At 46.1% G+C, this 20,578-nt stretch overlaps 1 protein-coding gene across 1 annotated transcript; it reads right to left on the minus strand.

Moving 5' to 3' along the window:
• Positions 1-2,847: 2,847 nt before the first annotated feature.
• BAG3 (BAG cochaperone 3) lies at positions 2,848-19,294 on the minus strand. Its single transcript, XM_054276998.1, has 4 exons — positions 19,124-19,294; positions 7,839-8,156; positions 5,788-6,168; positions 2,848-4,218 (listed from the first exon to the last, which is right to left on the minus strand). The coding sequence occupies exons 1-4, from the start codon at positions 19,292-19,294 to the stop codon at positions 3,445-3,447; spliced, it is 1,644 nt and encodes a 547-aa protein (XP_054132973.1). The 3' UTR covers positions 2,848-3,444.
• Between the last annotated feature and the right edge of the window lie 1,284 nt (positions 19,295-20,578).

Here is a 20,578-nt window from a genome sequence, read left to right on the forward strand (position 1 = left end):
AATTTCCCCCCACATTTGTGTATGTTTTATTTGAGTTCATGATATAGTGCCTTCCATTTGATTCCTTGAATATTTAAAAAGATCAAGATGTGCACATTTAAGGAGACTGAAAATGTAGCAAATTAAAACCTTCTCATCAACATACCTTGACTGAGATTTGTCCTCTTCAGCAGCTGTGTGCCAGCCAGCAGAAGCTATTTTTAAATTGTAATTATTTTTAAAAGAGAGACCCTCCCTGAGGACACTGGATCAGGGCTTTCCTTGACTTACCTTGACCCGAGGTGCAGGGGCAGAATCTGCCTCTACAAACTGCTGTGCTGCTTTCCTGCCTCCTGGGTGGAGTGTGGTTTGTTCCCCTTTCCTTCCCCACCTTGCCTGCAAACACAGCTGAGCCAACATCAAGCTGGAAAGCAAAACAGACCCCAGATAAAGGGCTTGTCCCTCCCTCTGGAGAGGAATTAGACAGCAATTCCTGTCTCACCCTGCTGCTGGGGGCAATGGAGCTGCTGCCCCTTCCTCGGGGCATGGCGTGGTTTGGCAGCCTGTAAATAAATAGTCAAAGTGCTATATTTACAGGAAACACAATGCCTTGCTGCTGTGAGGTTTAAATATAGAGAACAGGCCACTACTGGCATTTAAAATAGCACTAGCTGGACAAGATAGTGCAATCAGAAAATAGCCTAAGCTTTTACTGTGGTTCCATGTACAGGCTTTTCAAATCCTTCCTGCTACTTTCAAATGAGCTGAATCAGTGCCTTTTACTGACAGGGGATCGTTTGCTTTTGAATAAATTGCATTTCTTAATGCTTGTTCAATTTTTTGAAATGGCTACCGCAAATGCACTGTGTATTTCAAAACCTTGCATTCAACAGCACAGCTGCTGTTTGTTGTGCACAGCTGTACTTGAGAATTAATGTAACATAATTCTTATGGCTTTAAACTCCTAAGTGCTTTCTACCTGAGTTCCAAAGCCAAGTTTGCAGCTGCCACCCAGGGCCAAAGCACAGAGCAGGTACCACCATCCAGCAAAGGCAGAGGAGGAGGAATCCCCTTCCTGTCCCCTTGGTACCGAGTCAAGGCAGCAAGCAGGCTCTGCACAGAGTAGTCAGGAGCTCCCAGGGAATGGATGGGAATCTTGAGCTGCTTCCTCCTTGGCCACTCCCTCCTCCCAGCCCTCCTGCAGGATTTGTAGCTACGCTGATGTGTCCAGACATATAAACTGGACTGGGCGCAGTTGAGGCTTGAGCAAGAGAGGAAACAACGAGAGCTATGACTCAGAGCACCAGTCTGTGCTAGGCAGCTCCAGGGCAGCCAAATGTGCTTTCCCTTATTAGGCCACAGCATGAAACCTCACTGTTTTGAGTTGTACCTAACTCTGCAGTAGTAGCACTGACTTTAAGAATCAACTCCTAAAGCAGCACTTGGCAGAGTGCAGCTCCACCTCCAGCTCTGCTTCTTAAAAGAAGCCCATCAGTTGAGATCCAGTTTGACTCCACCTACTCTGACCAACACTGAATAATGCAACATGAATCAGGCCCCATTAGCAGCAGATGACATGGATTAGAAATCTAGCACCTGTTCAGCTGCCTGTAAATACTGTAAATAACCCTAATTTCCACTGAGCCACCTCAGTTAATGAGGTGGTTTTGATTTGGATTATTTTAGTGGTCTACTAAGAGAAACCATTAAAAGATAAGGCCTTATAACTCCCACAGACTTTGCTTGGAGAGCTCAGTTCTAAAAACCCACACTGATTTTCCTCAATTTAAGTATTTTTGTTACATGATGTCAGGTTTGTGTCCTCAGCTGAAATGTAACCCTGCATGAGCAATGAGCCACCGAAGTGAGTTCATGCAGGAATTATGCAGGCAGCTGAACTTTCACACCTCTTCTTCTAGAATGCCTCAAATGCTGCTCCCAAAGCTGGGCCAGCCAAAAGGTTACAAGACATTGTGTATTCTCATACAGTGCTGCTGCTGATGAAAATGAAACAAGAAGCAGCATCAACCTTCCGCCTACAACTAAGCAGAGAGTTCACAGCCCAAATGCTACACATACTGCAGGATAATTCACATGCTGTATTGTTACTTTATTAAAATAAAGAGTGACAGTTCTCAATGACCACTCTCAACCTGCCTCTTAAAAAGAAGAGATTTTCAGATGGGCTTAAACCTTATTTCAAATGCACTCTCATGATTCTAAGTGTAGGTCAGTAAGTGATAATTGCCTTGAGCAGATTTGTTTAGGCATTCATAAATTTGGGGCTCTATGCTGCAAACATGCTACCAGGTGAAAGAAAATTTCCATTTGTAAAGTTAACAAGTCAAGTGTAACTTCTGGATTTCAGTTAGGACCCCTTCCTCCCCTGCACTGACTCTGCTGGGTTCATTTCACATGGCTGTAGCAGAAAAATGGTTTCTCTCTCTTGCGCAAGTACAAATTGTTAATCTCTCTGAACAAAGCATTGCTTAGAACTGTTCACAAAGTGAGAGGAATCCTACTGACTCTATGAATACAAAATGTATTTCTAAATACAAAAAAATTTTGTACTTCTGCATACAAAATTTCAAAACTGTTAATAACACAATAGTGACTTTGCAGAGGAAGTTAAGATCTGGAAATTTCTGTAAGACAGCTACAGATCTCAATGTTATAGACATTTCTGTTAAATGGTGACTTCCAGGGTAAGGGGGCAGAAATGCTCAGCCAAATTCCTCTCAATCCACAGATGTGACACAGCAACAACATCAGAAGGGAGGACACAAATAGAGAAATGTTTTTGCCTTGATGAGAAAACAGCTGTCAGACTTCAACTATAATGCTGCAATAAAAAGTCTGTTTTCAGAATAGTGCATTTAAAACCAATTACTGCCTTTACAGCTCCAGCTTATAAAATCACAAGACTAAATTAGGCTTCCATATTATTTTATTTCCCTCTTAAAATATAACATTGAAGTCCTGCACACATATAAATATCCCTACAGTTTCTTGCACACTTTCTATCCATCATTACTTAAAGTGCCCAACTGTGAACATTAAAAGTAAAAACATTACTGTTAAGAGTGGCTACACTTGTAGGAGGACTGGTATTCTGACAATGCAGGCCACTGATTTTACAAAAATCACCTGCAAAAGAATACACCTGAAACAACACGCATCAATATTAACCCTGAAGTCATTTTTCTTTTCCATTCAGCTTATCTAAAAGCAATCAATGTACAGGGTTTATTTTTGAAACATGTCTTTTACATAGTGTAAGAATAAAGGATAAATGCATCATTTTCTTTCTAGCTCCCTCCTTTCCCCACAAAGTGTTTACTGTGTCCCAAGCTGCTATGTTGATTAAAACCAGTTGAAAAGAGCTCTGGAAATGCATGCAACTTAAAATTCACTTAAACACACTTTAAGTTATAAAGTCTGAGAGATTTTGATTTCAGCACGTGGCTATGGTTCAGTTGGGTTATTGGATGTGTTTGTCGTGGTGGCAAGATTGGTAAACACTTCTTCCTTGGTTTCAGGCTGGTGTCTTTCCATTTTGGTTTCCTCTTGAGCATTTTTATTACTGGTATCTCCCTTGCTCTTGACTTCCACAGGTTCAATCTCCATGATTTCCTGTGGTGGTTTAGGCTCTGGAAAATTTGGCTGAAGTCCATCAACTTGAACAGGTTCTGGGACATCTTCTGCTTTCTGTTCAAGTTTTTCCAAAATGGTCTGGACCTTCCTTACACCATCTCTCCTGGCCTGGCGCACATCCGCGCGACCCTCAGGGTCCACTGAGTCTAGGGCTAGCAACTCTTTGGTCAAATACTCTTCAATCATCAAGTACTTTTTGTCAGTTTTCTTGCCTTCAAAGGAGTTGACTGCCTGCTCAAGCATTTGTACTTTCTCCAGAATTGCTTCCACTTTCAAAACACCAGGATGCTTCTGAGGCTCTCCTGTTTCCATCGTCTTCGGCGGCGCCGCTTCTTCGGGAGGAGGCCTTTCCTGGGGGGGAGCAGCCTTGGCAGGGGAAGGAGCCTTTTTATCAGCTTTCTCTGCCATGGCTGGAGGCTTCTGGGGCTGTGCTTTAGGATCTGGCTCTTGGTGGGTGACCTGGATTGGGATATATGTGGAGGGTGCCTCCGTTTCGGGCGGCGGGGCTGCCTTGTTGTCAGGCTTGACTTCAGGAGGAGGGGCTGGTCTTGGTGGCTCCTGAGCAGGGACTTGTTGCTGAGAAACCTGGTGAGCAAGGCAAGTTTTGTGTTGAGACACAAAGCTCCTTATTTCCCTCTAAAGAACAAGTAATCTACCATCTAATTGTCTGTACCCTAGCAGTGCAATTTCACACACATGAGATGTTTAATCTTCCCTGAGTGTTGCTGAATTTTACTGGTTTATTTTGAAAAAATAGCACTGTGCTGAACAGTTATTATAGTCACCAATCAACGCTCTCAAACATTAAATTTAAGCCACCAAATCCTGCCCATGCTCAATAAAATCAGCCCCAGAAGCAGGTTTAAAAGACAGGACCTTTGAGCAGAGCCTTCACCTAGCTTAAGTCAGTGAGACTTCTTGCTGAAGAAAGATTTCATCCTGTTTCACTAATTAAGGGCTCATCTTTCTTGAAAAGCCAACTACTTTGCTGAGTTTTAATCACACTTTGGGATATTCTCATCCTATTCCTGTTTTCAGGACATTCCTTTTCTGGGTAGTGCTTATTTTTAATCTTTAACCTATTTACATGCAGAGGTTACTGTGTCAATCTTATTACACTGCAGTGATTAGAGACTGTCCTTGGGATTACTCCACTTTTAAATCATCAAATCAGAAATCTCTTGAAATTGAGATTAGTTTTGAAGTCTTAGCAGAAAGCTGAAATTTAGGAGATCTGCATTTTATTCCTTCTGACAACCCCTTTAGTTACTTGGGCACATAAGCAGTGATTTTGAAAGATACTAAATCCAGCTCTCATGGATTTAAATAGTAAAATATCTGTATTTTATTCCAACCAAGTATGTAAATGGCCTACACTAGAAATCTGTTACTGATTTACCTGTTAAACATAAAATTTTATTAGGGAGAGCAAACTCTCACCCACAAAGACAAATAAATTAGCACTGATCTAGAATTTGCCATTAAATCTTGAGTCTTCCTTGTTTTGTCCTAGCCTGGGTTTTCAAAACTATTAACCTAAGTTTGCTTCTGTCATTTTTGATGTGAAAAATCTCCAGAGAGGAAATCAAGGGTTGTTTCTGTACATAGCCCCTTCCACACACTCACAGCTATCTAATTCCCAGCAGCCTTTTAATTGTAGTTTTAGTAAGAATTCTAACATGGAAAAAATGTTCCATGAGCAGCAGGTTCTATGACCAAGAACAAGCTTCAAGTCAGAAGAATAAAAAGCTCTGGATTTTGCTTATCCCCTTTCTTCATAGCAAAAACTACTTTGTGCATCTGATGCTATTCCCTAAATGGTTCTGAGACATCAGTAAAGTGTATTTACATAGATGTCACAAATCCCACAGACCTGGTTTTCGTCTCATAAACATAATGCAACATCAGTGACCTCAGTGTAATTACACCAAATTATACTCTGACAAGAGCAGATTAAATCATATTTCAGTGATCTACCACAGTCCTGACAGGTGGAAAGGAAACTTGCAGCTTATCTCAGATCTCCCAGCCTGTTTAAACCTAGCAGTGGAGACTGCTTTAGGTGCTTTCATGTATGTGTTAGTAGAAGCTCATTTTACAGCTCTAGCCACGCTCAGGCCCCTGGCAGGTGAATCACTTCCCCATTCCACATACCTGGGGTCTGTCTACCACTGTCTGCACTCGGACGGGAGCTGGGGGCTGCACCTGGGTGCCCACCCTGGCCGGGGAGCTCTCCCGACTGGAGGAGCCTCTCGGAGCCACCCGGAACGGAGACTGCGCCCGCGCCGCCTTGGGCTCCCGCTCCTCGGGCTGGATCTTGTGGAACACCGGCTGGTGGGCCTGGAACTCGCTCTGCTGGGCAGGGTAGTGGGTCTTCTGAGCCTGGTGGTAGGCCTGGGCTGGCTGCCGGGGCATGTTCTCGTGGATCACGGGGATCGGGATGTAGCCGCGAGGGAGCACGTGGCTCCCCGCGTTGGGTCTGCCAGAGGGCTGGGGGGAAGCTGCTGCAGGGTCAGATGCTCCAGGAGGTTGAGGCTGCCATGAAAACAAAAATCCATGATTAAATGTTAACCACTGTGTGTGCACAATACTTTTCATTTCCAAAGAGAAAAAGGGGCAATCATCATAGAAACTGAACTCGTGTTTCTAGCGTGCAAGGACTCCATTTCCCTGCGTTTTTGGCCAAGAGCCTCACTAGAGAAACCACATAAGTTGTGAGAGCATCATTGTAACAAGCAGGAACCTGAGCTACAGCATTCCCAGCCCTGAAATGAGCAGGGAGTGGATGCTCAGTCAGAATGTTTGCTGCTTTTGCATGGCCATTCCTGTCTAAACCTGTTAAATTTGAAGTAAACTAAAGCCAAGCAAACAAATTATGAGCTGGAGACAAACCCAAACCCCTAAGAGCACACAGCACTGACTTCTGATCCTCGCCACACAAACAGATTTTGTGTGTTTTGTTGGGTTTATTTTAAGACCATGTCATTAATTTGGTGATGCAGATACGGCTAATTGCCCTTTGCCCCCTCTCCTGTGAAAGGCCAGACTGAGCTGTGAGAGGAGGGAACGGGCATTGCAGGAGAGAAGGGGAACAAGACCCCTCTTCTGGTGCTGATAAACTGCTCAGCTGCCCATGGAACAGCAGGAACCTCGGATAAATAAATGATGGTTTGCATTACAGCACCATCAGTGGCACTGCTGATGTGCAGTGTAGGGTCCCCAGCACAGGCTCTGGTCACCTGGCACCCCCACTGCACTGCCTGAACATGTAACAGCAAGTTCTGAGGCTCTCCCTCCCTGGTTATCTCCTTTAAGTGGCACAGAAGACACATTCCTAAAGGCACTCTGCATACAGGGCAAAGCTGTACACAGCTGGGAGAAGGAAAAGCTGAGCTTGTTGTCTTAGACAGCCATGGTTAGTCAAAATAGCTGAGAAACCTGCCAGCAGGATTTTAATTACATTCTTCAAACTCCAAATGGGTTTCAGAGAAGATGCCACCACTGCTGAATTACAGACCTGATATGTTTTCAGCTTGGTAAAGGCTGAATTTCCTGCTCATCTTACTTTGAATAAAAATGAGGCTTATATTTCCATATATTACAAGAATACCAATTCGCTAATTCTCTACAGAGAGCAGGCCAAAAATCCCACCTTCTGAAACACAAAACAAGCAGGGTGACATTTTTTTCAAAGAAGTCCATAGTGTGAAATTTTTTTCACATGCCACTGAAGGACAAAGATACTTTACAACTCACTTCTAAATGTGTGTATATGTAAATCCATTTCATACAACTGAAATTTGCAATTAGGAAGCAAAGCTCTTCTGAAGTGGCCTGGGTTGTTAGCTGACTGGACACTTGTCTCTCCCACTTTGACTCATGGTGCAGAACACAAGAGGCTTGTATGCGCTCTCCACTTGCAGGAGAACCTGCACAAACCCTAAAACACCCTCCCCTGCCACAGGGCCTGCTCAGCTCTGCATTTACCTCTGCAGAATCATTCCAGAACAGAAGTGGGTGACGCCAGAAAAAAAACCCATCCATATTCATGCTGCCATGACTGTGCACTTTCAGTACTCTGCAAGCGCTGGGAAAAAACACAATCCTGTGGCGAGCTGGGCTTCCTAAGCTCCCCACGTGTGACATTCAGGCCACAAATGCTGCAAAGACCACTGCGAGCAGAGCCCAGCAGCGCTGACGCTCACCTCGGCTCCGTGCGTGGCCGCAGCTGCCGGTGTCTGTCCACATTGTTTATCGGCCGCCGGCGACTCGGGGCCACCATAGCCCGCCCTGAGGGGTGCCTGGGCCTGCCCTGCTGCTGGCACAGCCTCTGTCTTGTACCTCTGCAGGCCTGGCTGCGGGGAGGAGAAGCAGGGGTGCTGCTGCCGGCCGTCGAGGCCCTCGTGGATGACGGGGATGGGGATGTAGCCCGCGCGCAGCTTGGGGTAGCCCACGTGTCCTTCTCGGGCCGCCGGCTGCTTGGGGCTCTCTCGAGATGGGCCATTGGCTGAGGACTGGCCTTCCTGCAAGGGAAAACAGCACACAGAGGTGTTGGTAGCTCAATAAGCATGGTGAGAGAAAGCTGCCCTAAAAGCAGCCTCAGATGTGTGTGAGGAGCTCAGAGCCTGTCAGGCCTGCACAGGGCAGCCAACACTGCAGGCAAGAGGAGAAAGATAAAATATCTGCTTATGTGTGGGGCTTTCATCCCCACATAAGCATTCCCTTGTTCTTTGAAATACCTGCCACCTGGTATTTCAAATCCACCTGGATTTCTTCTTTATCATGCACTTAGCCACCAGCCCAGCCTCCTCATCCAATTCAAACAAGTACCAATGGGACCAAAGACACCTCCTCAGCACCTCTCAATGCTACATCTGAAAAGACACTTGCAAAGAAGAATATTCCCAACAAAAGCACATATTTTGTTGGTATCGTTCTTCCCACCGGCTATTTGAAGAGATACTGACACAGCACACTGAAAATGTATTCACTTCCAGCTGAGGAGGGTCTGGTTCAGTAAATATTGAGGGAGAGGGAAGGGGAAGACAGGATAGCTTAACAAAGAGGAAAACACTGAAAAGCAAGATTTAAAAATCCCTGTGTTGTCTGAGCACACTCACTGGACAATGTCAAAGCTCTGGCAAGGGTGGAAGTGGTTTGTGCTAAGAGCCCTCACAAGTCCTCTAGTAAGTTCTTCCTGCATCGGTCATTCTATTTTGAGACCCTGTGAGGGCCAAGTTCCAGATGTATCTCTAAGTCAGATCATGTAACAAGCACCTCTGTCATTCAGAGGGTAATGTCATTATTCAGTAAGAGGAGAATTTAATAAGGGGACATATGGTGCAAGTGTTGGAAACCCTATTTTTAAAGGGGTGTTTAAGCTGCAAAAATATTTCATGTTGCTCCTGTACACACTGACATACTAATTCATCAGGAATTCACTGTTTTACCAACCAGACTATCAGTGTTCTTACTATATGATAGTATCATCTTAAAAAGTGATTTCTGAGAATTCTTCTTAGCAGTAAAACCACAGAGAATAGAGGCTGTAAACTAATGAAGACAAAAAACACTGAAAGGAACAAGTTCAAAGTCTGAAAGTCTGAGCTCCACTGTTCCATTTCCTTTTACTCGTAAGAAAAAAAAATCCTCCACAAAGGAAGGATTCTAGGAGAGGCACAGAGGAGAGCCAGGCCTAGAAAGTTCGCAGAGAGAAGCAGTGTGAAGCTGGCTTTCCCAGCTGCACAACAAGGATGATCTCATGCCAACGTCTGCACCAGGATCCACGGATGAGTCATTTTAAATTCACCCTACCAGGAAACCACATTCCTGTGCTCCACACAGGCTCTCAGGGGCTCTCAGAACCCCTCACACCAACACTCACTCGCTCTTTCACCTTCCACCAGCACAGCCCTGGCCCCACGGCTCTGCCGCAATCCGCAGGGATGTGCCCTTACGTCAGCAAACAGCATTTGTTGGAAAATAAAAAATAAACCTGAGGTGTGCTCAGCTGACAACAATGCGAGGCCGTGCTGCAGCCAAGCGTGTGTCAGAGGCTGGGCTGGAGGGGAGGCCATGGATCCCACATGGATCCCAGCACCTCACCTTGGTGCGGCGCTGACTGAGGGCGTTCTGCGAGCGCCAGCTGCCCCAGCATCCCTGCCCGTAACCCGAGCAGCCACCCCACCTACCACGGCTCCCACCGCTATAAAAAGGAGATTCCCTCACTTCCAGAGGCTCTAAGGGAAGGGCTTGGGAGCTGGGTGGGCCTGCAGCACCCACAGGTGATGTGGCACGAGAAGGTTTTGTCAGCCAAAGCTGCTCTGCCTCACCTGGGGTACAGAGCTGCCCAAAGAGAGCAGCTGCTTTGGGGTCTGCATTGTCTTTGATTTGGGGACAAGGCCTCCAGTTTTCTGGAGTGCCCCACAATGATAAATCATTCCACATGGACAGTATCCCACTCCCCTCCATGAACCCCTCCCAAAGAGCCCAGCCATGGCCTTCCCCTCCCTTGTTTTCATGCTCAGACTCATGGAGCTGCCCTTGTTTTGAACCTTCTCAGCAATCTGAGAAATCTGCCTCTGCAGCTTAAACCCTGCTAGGAAACACAAAAGAGGCAGCCCAAAACCAAAGCAAAAATCAGGTTGGACAGCTTCTTCAAAGCATCCAGTTTATAAATTAAGTAAAGCTCCTGTCAATACTTAAGGTGCTTTTGTTTTGTTGTTCTTTATTTTTTTTTAATAGACCATACTCCCATAATTTCTCACGTATTCTTATAGCTTCAGATAGCTTCAGAAGCTTCAGCTTCTTATAACCTGTGCTGCGCCTGTGGAAAGTTAGTATTTCAAGCTGGTCCTTTGTTGTAGGCTGTTTTCCCCTGTAGTCAGGTTTAACCACAGAGGCCTCAGCTGTGCAGTCATACTGAACAGCCCTTGGTAAAGGAGCAAAGGCAGCGTCCTTGTTTTTCCCACCATCAGTGGCCCCGAGGCACAGATCAGGTTTAGGAAAGGTGCTCTCATCACAAAGCACTTCCTGCTCTACACTGTCCCCTTCAACACTTAATTGATACTTAACTCTACAAACAGCTGCCTACATTAGACAGTTTGTATCACCACATCTTTAACATTCTTTCTTCCCTGTTTCTTTTCCTCCCACTGTGGCACAATCACAAACAGAGACAATCCAGGTATTCTGAAACTCCCATCTCTGGGGAATGACACCACTGAGCAGGCCCTGGGTTCTGGTCTGCATTTAGTGAGAATCTGACACAGCAGGGAGTGTGTGCACATCCCAATGTCCCTGTCTCCAAACTTCTGGCCAAAGCAGTTCTGTTCTGTGCAGGAGAGCCTGTGTTTCCAGCCTGGGCAAACAGGTTCTGGAAGACTTCAGGAAAAGCTCAGGTGTGCCTGGGAACACTGTGCCAATGGGGAGGAATGGAACCAAGCTATGGAAAACACTCATCTTCACACTACATTAAAGAAATTCACAGATTCTCTCCTAATGCTTTAATTCCACAGAACAGCCAGCACAACAAAAAGTAGCAATTTTTTGGTTTTATTTGCCTTCTATCACATACAGTTCTTGCTTGTTACATTAACAAATCTGTTACCTAGAAAAAGTCCAGAGCTCACATTTAATTCAAATCTGCACAAAGAGAATGACCAACAAATGAATGACAAGTCTTAGTCCACCATCCTTCCTGGTTTAAGTACTAAAAAAACCATGAACCCAACTCAGGTTTCTGCATTGAAACTAATTGAAGCAAATTTCTCCTGCCCTCATCTAAGGAAACAGGAAGTTCCTTAAAGCTGAGTAGCTACAAACAGCAGAGTATCAACTAATTTTCAGTAAGTACCAGGACTGACTCTCAGCAATCCCAGGTGTGATCACACACTTAATTTACCTTGAAAAGAGAGAATCCCCCAAAAGGAGGGAGCACAAAAATGCAAAAACTGCCTTGAACAGCTCAGAAACGTTGCAAACAGTTTTACATGACATTTCAGGTAGCCTGAAATACCCACAGGAACTCAAACCTGATCCAGCACTTCAGGAGATGCTGAGGTAAGCCATCACATCCAGGCAAATGAGAGGTTTGGCCCAGGAGGGACAGGGAGCTGTGCCTGAAGAGCTGCTCAGAGCAGGGACAGGTCTCTCAGCTCGCAGGACAAGCGTTTCTGTTGTGAGGCCATCACCAGGATAAATAAAGGTGCAGCCAGCACGAGTTGTGCAACTGGAAAAAACACTTCATACCCCCACATCCTACTGCTGGCTTCCCGTGGGAAGGGCACTGTCAGGACTGACACTAAAATCCTACAACTTGCTCCCATTTCTGAGTTGAAGCCAAGAGGCACTGGAATAAAAAAAGTGACAGCAAGAGCAAAAGCACAGCCTTGCACCAGGGTTCCCAGCACAGCTGTACCATCTGAATAATGGATAACTCCTAGTGTGCCCCAACTCTGCTCAAGCGTTATTCCAGACCCAAACACAGAAACCTGCAAATTCAGCCACTGCTGATGCCAGCAAATTGCCGCTGGAGTTTTCCAAGACAGCTCTACTGTTTGAAATAAATTTGTCAAAATATTCTCTATTCATGCTAAATGACTTGAACAGTTGTGTCAAATTCAGAATCTCCCTTTTGAGACTCATTACATAATACATTTGTCATTCCTCCAATACTGAAATGGTCTACAGAATAAAGTCTAAAAACCTCATTGCTGCCATTGCACTCCTGCATTTTTCTTCTGATGTTATTTGCAGTACAGTCAATTCAGTCTCTAAAGCACATGTTATTCACACACGTAGCACCCCTGCAGCTCCTGCAGAGCAGCAGTGCAAGTATTTAAATTGTACCTGGTTTGTAAATATTATCTAGCAAGGGGAAAACAAAATTTACCAGCACTGCCAAGAGATTAAACAAGTTCCCTGTATGCAAACAGATGGACCATGACTCCAGTGTCATTCTGAACTTGTAAGCTGCTGCTATAGAGTACTACACAAACAATTATTCTGGTTGCTCAAATTGAGAAAACACCAGTTTGTTGTTGACTTGACAAAATCTTACTTGACAACACACCTTTTATAACTTGAAGCCCAAATCCTATCTATTTAGGAAGAAAGAAATAGCATGATTCTGTTCTTTCACAAACAAATACAGCAATAACCAAAATGAGTGACAACAACCAAGTTTTGTTCACACACTTGCTCAAACCTGTATTTTATCAGAAATTGCCATGAATAACAAAAAAGCCAGTGGAACCCAGTATTCAAATTAAGAACGCAGTAACTATTCTATTTATTAAAGGAAATACCATTTTTGTCATTGAAAGGTAAAATTTTAAGCATTGGAGTTAGATTCCACAGCCACTCAGACTTTACTTCTGGCCAGACCTCCTTTCCTTCTCTGGTGCATGAACTACAAAAGTATTACACCACCTTTGCTACCAATAGAAATCAACATATCCCAAGTATTTCTGAGAAGTTCCTCGTGTCTGCTGTGTGTTTGAACATATAAATAGCACACCCTCAGCATGAGCTGGGCTTTACTAACACTTCCCAGAGAACTACACGGGTTCCAAGGTACCCAGCGATTTACTCTCAGTGCTGACTCCAAACTTCTTACAGCCCTGCCTCAGCTGCTGCACACATTTGCATTCTCACCCTTTTACTCACAATTTGTGCTTAAATATATAGACTGAGCACATAGGCATTTGAGCAAGATATCATTAGCTAATGACTGAAGGAAACCATGAATAAGCTTAGCTGCATGAGCTGTCCCAGTAGGACTTGGTGTCAGTGGCATCATGTAACCCAATTACAGGCCAAGCTGCTTTTGATGTTCCACTTGCTGAATGCTGAGTTTTATTTCCCAACATACACATGTGTAGGCAAACAGGCCTTTTGTTCTCTCTTGTAATTATCAAGTTGTATTATACAAGAATGACATTAACATTCGCTCTAACCGATGCCATTAGAAATAAATAAACACCATTCAAAACTGAAGGAGAAAACTGAAGGAGAAAACTGATCCTCAGCTTTTCAGAACACAGAGCCCTACTGGAGCAAATATGTTTGCTATCTTGCAGATCAATCTTGTACTAAGAACAAAACCTGTCCTGTTTTAATCACTAGGAGGATTCTTTCTTCAGCTAAAACGCCTTGGTGAGGACATGACAACACCTGCCCAGTGCGCCCATGTGGAAGCTGGCACTGAAAGCAGCCCATGGGCCAAACTGAACATGTCTGAGACAGAAACAATGACTGCTCCCAGGAGCAGAGTGCTCTTAGAGAGCTGGGATCACCACCCACCCTGCAGCTTTAGTGGATGGAGTTAGAGAAAAGCCCCTCAGAGTGCTAACAAATACCCTTGCCAAGGGGGATGAGAATGACACTCATTCAGTTATTTCTGTTCACTGCCTCATTACCTAAGAAGCAGGTGGCCAAACTGTTGCTTTCCTATTAGTTATGACCCAGGAATCTGAAATACATCAGAAAGCAGAACCCTCAAAAAATAGCAAAACAATGCCTCATAAAAAAAACCAAAAACAAACAGGAGAATAAGCGGATAATGCTTGAAGAGTGGGCCATGAATTTCAGTTTATAGTCAGGCTTCAAATTTCCATCTAAAATTTCATTTTGTACACAGCAGCTTTCTGACTTCTCTTGCTTAAAGGGCAATTTTCCAACACTATAAAAGCACTTGCTACATTGCACCCCTTTTATTAATTACCATCAGCCATAAAAAAACACTTCTGTGCTACCCAGCCTACTGGGTAATGTCAGACCAGTCTCTTCCCCATCCCATGCCTGATTTTCCTGTCTGTAAAACCAAAAAGGAAAAATAAAAATAATCAAACCAACAGCTTCTGCAACATATTTAAGATACAGCATTTTTCTTTCTGCCTGTAATTAAGTAATGTGATCTGTGTGAACAAGCTTTTTCTTCTAATTTACATTTACCTCCACCTTAGCATGAAGAGAGACCACAGCTCACCTACAGAGTGATACTGTCTGCACTCCCCAAAGTATAATGGATTGTTACCTGCCTTATCATGGCTCAAGTGGGAACAATTCTATTTTTGCCATGTAGTCATGGAAAAGTTCTGCCTGTGCATACAAGTGTTAAAAATACAGTTCCTAGGTAAGAATGCTGCCACCTGGCACAAGTACACTTCCTTTGTCCTTTAGATAAGGGGCACACAGTGCCAGGAGCTCCACAGAACCCCACAACACCTTCTCTGCTTTTCCTCTTGCATTATCTCCAGTATCATTTCCTGGTGTTCCTGTCTCTTGTTTCCAATCAGCCTCACCCCTTGTTTTCAGGTTAATTGATACGTCCCTAAGTTAACTCCCTGCTCACCATGCCCTGTCAGGAGGGGCTTTAAATAACTACACCAAGCAGCTGCAGGGAATCTGGCGAAGCCAGGACACAACCCTGTGGTGATAATTTCACCACTCCTACTATTGAGCCTTTTCTGTGCAGTACCTTTTCAATCCAGTGACTAATTTATTAGCCTGACAGAATGCACGCCAGCATTAGGAAAGTAAAAACACTGCAGGTGGAAGAGACCATAAATGTTACTAAGCTGACCTCACATTCCCCTCCCCTGAGGAGAACCACTGTGAGAGGTACAGCTTCAGAGAGGCTGTTCTGACCTCTCCATGCAAGTTCTAATTTGGTCTACCAAGGATTTTTCAGTCAACTTGACCACGAGAAGTCAGTGCTCAAAAATAAGCCCGCTGCTAAAGAGATGTGAATTGAGTGACTTCAGACTTATTTGGGGAAGCAGAGAGAAAAGAGATGCAACAGCCATGAAGGGAGAGGATGGAAACTGAGGTGCAGTCAGTTGTTCCCCAGTGAAGCATCAGCAGCAGGGTGAGATGGCTTCTCCTTGCTTTGCTCAGGCCTGTGCAGGGATTGCTGCAGCCAGTGCTTATCATAGATCACTTTTATGGCTGCTCCCTGACTCGTGCCTGGCTGCTGCTGCAGCTTTTATCTCAAACCCAAGGCACCACTGAGCTATTGATCACTCCAATACCCGTTAGTGAAGCTCAGCACAGTCAATTCCTCTGGATTATTTTTAGCTGCATTATTTCCCAGGGGGTTTACTGCATGTGGAAACAACACAGAGAAGGGGTGTTGATAAATACCTATACAAACCTTTGTTTTCTTCTTTAAGTGAAATCTATTTTTATTGACACTTTGGGGAACACCAAGTGAACAATTTAATGCCATGAGACAATTCTGCAGGAAGTACACAGACCTGTGATACTCTAAGTTAGCACAGAAAATAACTACAACAAATAAGCATAGGAAATGAGTAATTCTATCAAAAAAAAAGGAAGAGTGGCATCACTAGTAAACACATTTTTTACTAGATTTTTATACATCTTCACAGTATTAATTTCACCTTACTCCTTAAATCTCTTACTGTCAACTAATCAGATCCCTGAAAGAAAATCATCAGTCTACCAAGCAGCTTCATTAATAAATATTTTTCTGTCATTTGCAAACTCATTCCTTATTTCTCACTGAAACAACATGAGATTTTTCCTCTTTCTAATTAAGGGCTCCCCAATCCATCCCTATGCTGCAGTGATTTCTTACACATAACAGAAAACATGCAGAAGAAGAACATTCATCCTTCATGTCAGTAAAAAATAAAAAAGGTCAGACTGAATGAGGAAATAACAGAGAGCCTGAATTCACAAATGCGCCTCAAATAGAGAGATAAATGCAAAAACAAGGTCTGGTTTTGTTGCTTTAAAATGCTTTTGTCATGGGTTAAAATTGCAGAAGAGCCACTTCAACTTTTACCCGATTATGTGTCTGGCACAGATTCCTGCAGCCAGCAAGGCTGCACTGATGTTAAGCCCAGGGTAAGTGAGAAGAGCAAGATCAAGCACTTGGGAACAACAGGACTTTGTTACAACACTGCCTCAGCTATATTCTTACCCAGCTAGAAAAGCTCAGCCAGCCCTAGATCTGTGCTGCAGTCATTGCCCACGTAAATTGTAATACCTCATTTCATTGCCTAATCGCTTCAGAAAGGGAATAAACATTCACAGACAGAATATTGGTGGATACAGTGTAAGACCACCTCAAAGGTGACAAAAGTTTGCTAATTTCACTGTCAGATTTCAGTGAAAACAATACAGTGATGGAGTCAGCACAAGTTTGATCTCAGTATAATTGTTCTTGAAAAGGTACATGAAGTCTGACACATGCAGTCAGTTTCTGTGATTGTCAGATCACTTCTAACAGCCCCAAGTTCTTGTCTGAGCTAGGATGAGAATGAAGAAAATCAGAAAGATCTCTCCGTCAAATCTCATTTTTTGCTTTCATCTGTGGTTATGCCCTTCCTACCTGTTTAGGTATTAACAGCAGTCTGGTGTCTTCAAAAATCCTTGCCGGATTTGAAATTCAATGTCAGTGGGTAATTTGCCTTCCTTGGCATTGTCCAGCTAAGAGAATATTTAGAAAAAGATATATTTGCCTTGGGCCTGATTCTAAGATTCTTTTGCTAACTAGTACCTGTCCTTGTGAAATACATTGGTATTCAACAAACTGATGATTTCAGCAGCTGTCCATGAATTCCAGCAAACACATTTAATTCGAGGCTGACAAATGGCTCTGTGAGAGCAGTTACACACAACTTCTACTGCCACAAACTGGAGGACTTTTTTAAGCTAGGAACTCCCAAAAATCAACAGCTCAACTCTAGAGGCATTTCTCTGTCTCCCAGTGAACAAACCCAAAGCACACGTTCCTGCTCACAGCCAGGAGTAACAGATTTTCCTGACTGGAAAACAGTGTATCCCACAAAAGCTGTTGAGAAGCAGATACAGCATTTTGTACCTGTGACTGCCCTTGCAATTGGCAGAAGGGGCACAGAGGCAATTCCCATCACCACAGATTTCTCACGAGATAGGGGTGAAAATTTGTTTTGTTTCAGGCACCCACTCAAGCAGAGGGCTGATCCATTAGACAGCTTCCAACTGTCTTCACACAATTATTGAAAGCAGCTTGAATTTGACTATTCTGTTAAATGGGTTAGGCTCAAGTGGTATTCCTGGAACAAAACCCTTTCAGTAAACAGCACACTTTTCTTCTCAAGTACATTCTATGGTTATAAAAAACACATTATTTTTATTTTTAATACCGTAACAACAAGTGTTAGCAGGTGCCTCCAAAAAGGAGAGAAAACACTTTTTCCTGTGCTATTCTAATATTCTTATTATCAAATTACATTTTTCTAAGACCTCTGTGTATTAATACTAGAATTTATTTATAGACCAAACGAACCAGCGCTTAGAGACCTGCAAAGGGGGTTAATCTGCCACAGAGAAGTACGTCCCTTCCTTTCCAAGGCCAGCTGCTCTCACACCGAGCTTTCAGTCACGGTCTGCTCTCGGAAACCGGGCAATTACTATTTTAAGAAACGGTAAGTTCATAAAATAATTAACACTTCTCGAGCGCGTCGCACGAAAGGGGAGAAAAAACTTTCAAGAGAGCTCCGGTGCAGCCGCATCCCGCGGCCCCTTCCTTGCTGCTGCACGGACCGCGACCCTGCTGTCCCCCCCGGGACACCGGGGCTCCCGCAGCCCCGACCCCGCTGTTCCCCGGGCTCCCGCGGCCCCGGCCCCGCCGTGTCCCTCACGGAGCTCCGGCGGCCCCGCCGTGTCCCGGCCCCGTCCCCCATGGCCCCGGGGCCCCGCAGCAGCCGCCGCTCCCCGGCGCGGCCCCTCTCCGGCAGCCGCCGGCCCCGGGCTCCGGTCCAGCCCCGATCTCCGTGCCCGAGCCCTCGGCCGGGAGGGACGCCACGGGAGTCCGGCGCGCCCGGGGTTACGCGATGCTCCGCGCCGAGACCCCGGGGAATCGCTTTCCCAGCAGGCAAATCCAACCCGGCTCAAGTTTCCAGCACTTTCTGCCCAGCACAGTCACCGCGCTGTTGGGTCAGAGGGCTGCGATCCCCCAAGGGCTGGGCTGGATTCCCCAAAAGCCGCAGGAGCTGGCCCGAAAGGGTCACCCCGCAGGGCCCCGGCCGCTCTCCCCTCAGCGCCGCTCCTTCCATGGACATATTTGGACTGAGATGCGGCTTTTCCCCGAGCGTGCTTCGCGACAAAACCGGAGCGGCAGCTGCCGGCAGAGTTTGGGACCAGGGAAAAGCAAACGGGGAAAGAAAAAAGAAGTTGGACTCCGAGCCGGATCGCTCCATTTTTAAAGGCATCCAGCGTTCACAGCTGAAAAATAAATCAGGTTCGCCTCTCCCCTGGCAGGCCGGGCGGACTTAACCAACTTTAAATAAACATTACAGGTCTGAGGTATCAAATGATTGAATGCACAAAAAAGGGACTGCAGTGCGTCAGAGACAAAAGGCAGCTCCTGCCCTCACGGCATCGCCACGCGCGGGGGGAGCGCGGCCCCCGACCCCCCTCGCCCCGCCGGGACACCCGGCCCGGCCACCCCCGTCTGCCCGTCCTCCCGCCCTACCTGCGGCGCTGCCCGCAGGCGCGGGTCGCTCCAGGTCGTGGTGCGGCTGTTGTGATCCACGAAGAAGGGCCAGCCGGTCTGCGGGTCGATCTTGATCTCCCAGCCGGGGGGCAGCGGCTCGGCGCTGCCCTCCATCTGCGGCGGCGGCGGGCTCTGCGCGGCGGCACTCATGGCGGGGCAGAGCCCGGGGGCCGCGCCGGCCGCTTTATCCGCCGCGGGCCGGGGGGCGGGGGCGCGGGGCTGGAACTGTCTGGAAACGGCGGCGGCGGGGGAGGGACCAGGGGCGGGACGCGGAGGAGGGAGGAGGGCGGAGGAGTCGCTGGCTGGAAACTTCTGGCTGTGTCCAGCGCGGCTCGGCAGACCCCCGGGGTACCGGGGAGGGCTGGCGGGGAACGCCCCGGGAGCCGCAGCGGCCCCGGCGTGGCACGGCCGGCTCTCAGCAGGGCTGGCTCTCAGCAGGGCTGCTCGGCACCGGCACCGCGGGGTGAGTGCACCAGCCCGGGCTGCCCTCCTGCCCCGGCCGGTCCCTGCCGCGCCCCGAGCCCGTCCCGGGGCAGCCCGCAGCCCTCCGGCAGGGCGGCTCCGACCGACTGCCCCGCGCCCTGAGAGAAAGATCAAAGCTCCTCCCCAAAACGCCCTGCCCCGTGACTGATAATTCGAGGTTGTGGCAGATAAACAACAAAAATAATGCTTCTCAAGTGAGGGTGTGGGCAGGCGTTGTTCGTCGGATCCAACTGGATTGAACTTTCTCAGCGCTTTGCAAATGCGTGTCTCAATTCCGAGTTTCACTGAGAAATACACCTGAAGGCAGAGAGTGTGTGTGTGAGGTTTAGAGCAATGGCTTTCTCATGGACTCGGTGGGTTTGGTTTGAGGTAACTGTGCTTCACAACCACACCACTTGCAGTCATCTGACAGTCACAGGAGCAGCCGCAGATGCCTGTCGATAGTTACTCTAAGTAGAGTGAATGCACGGTGTCCCTCAAACACAGAAGTTACCTTCTAAAAGCTATTTGCTTAGAATTCCAAGTGTGAATCCCTCGGAGGTAAATGCTGATTACTGAAGTATCTCTTATTTCAAAAAGACCCCTGCCTCTTCACAGCCCTGAGCACAGCCAGGATCTCCTCCTGCTCTAGGCAGGATCAAAGATCTGATGCTGCTTCCCACTGATGGTCATTCATCTTTTGACAGGAGGTTTTGTTTATCACACTGACAAACCAAATAATTGCTGACATTTGCTCCTTTACTCCTGCAGCTCTTCCATCCTTGCTGTCAGAACCACACTGTTCCATCGTAGACCCGTTTTCTGTCCCCACTGTTGTGTGACTTTGACTCCTAAGTATTATAAATGGATCATTTTCCCCCAGAGCATTTATTTGCAGATATCTGTATCGCCATCACCTTTTCTGACTCACCTATTTTCTAAGCTACAAATCCCAAAATTTTCTCATCTCAG

The sequence above is a fragment of the Melozone crissalis genome, unplaced genomic scaffold, assembly GCF_028551555.1.
Source record: "Melozone crissalis strain CALT ecotype California unplaced genomic scaffold, PUWL_Pcris_2 ptg000019l_1, whole genome shotgun sequence".
Lineage (NCBI taxonomy): Eukaryota > Metazoa > Chordata > Aves > Passeriformes > Passerellidae > Melozone > Melozone crissalis.

What these genes read in the sequence shown, in the direction of transcription:
- BAG3 (XM_054276998.1), bottom strand. Translation starts at nt 19,294, where the DNA reads ATGAGTGCCGCCGCGCAGAGCCCGCCGCCGCCGCAGATGGAGGGCAGC. An exon ending in GCCTGCGGGCAGCGCCGCAG is followed by an intron (nt 8,157 to 19,123) that starts GTAGGGCGGGAG and finishes TTTCCCTTGCAG; the next exon opens with GAAGGCCAGTCCTCAGCCAA. An exon ending in CGGCCACGCACGGAGCCGAG is followed by an intron (nt 6,169 to 7,838) that starts GTGAGCGTCAGC and finishes TTTTCATGGCAG; the next exon opens with CCTCAACCTCCTGGAGCATC.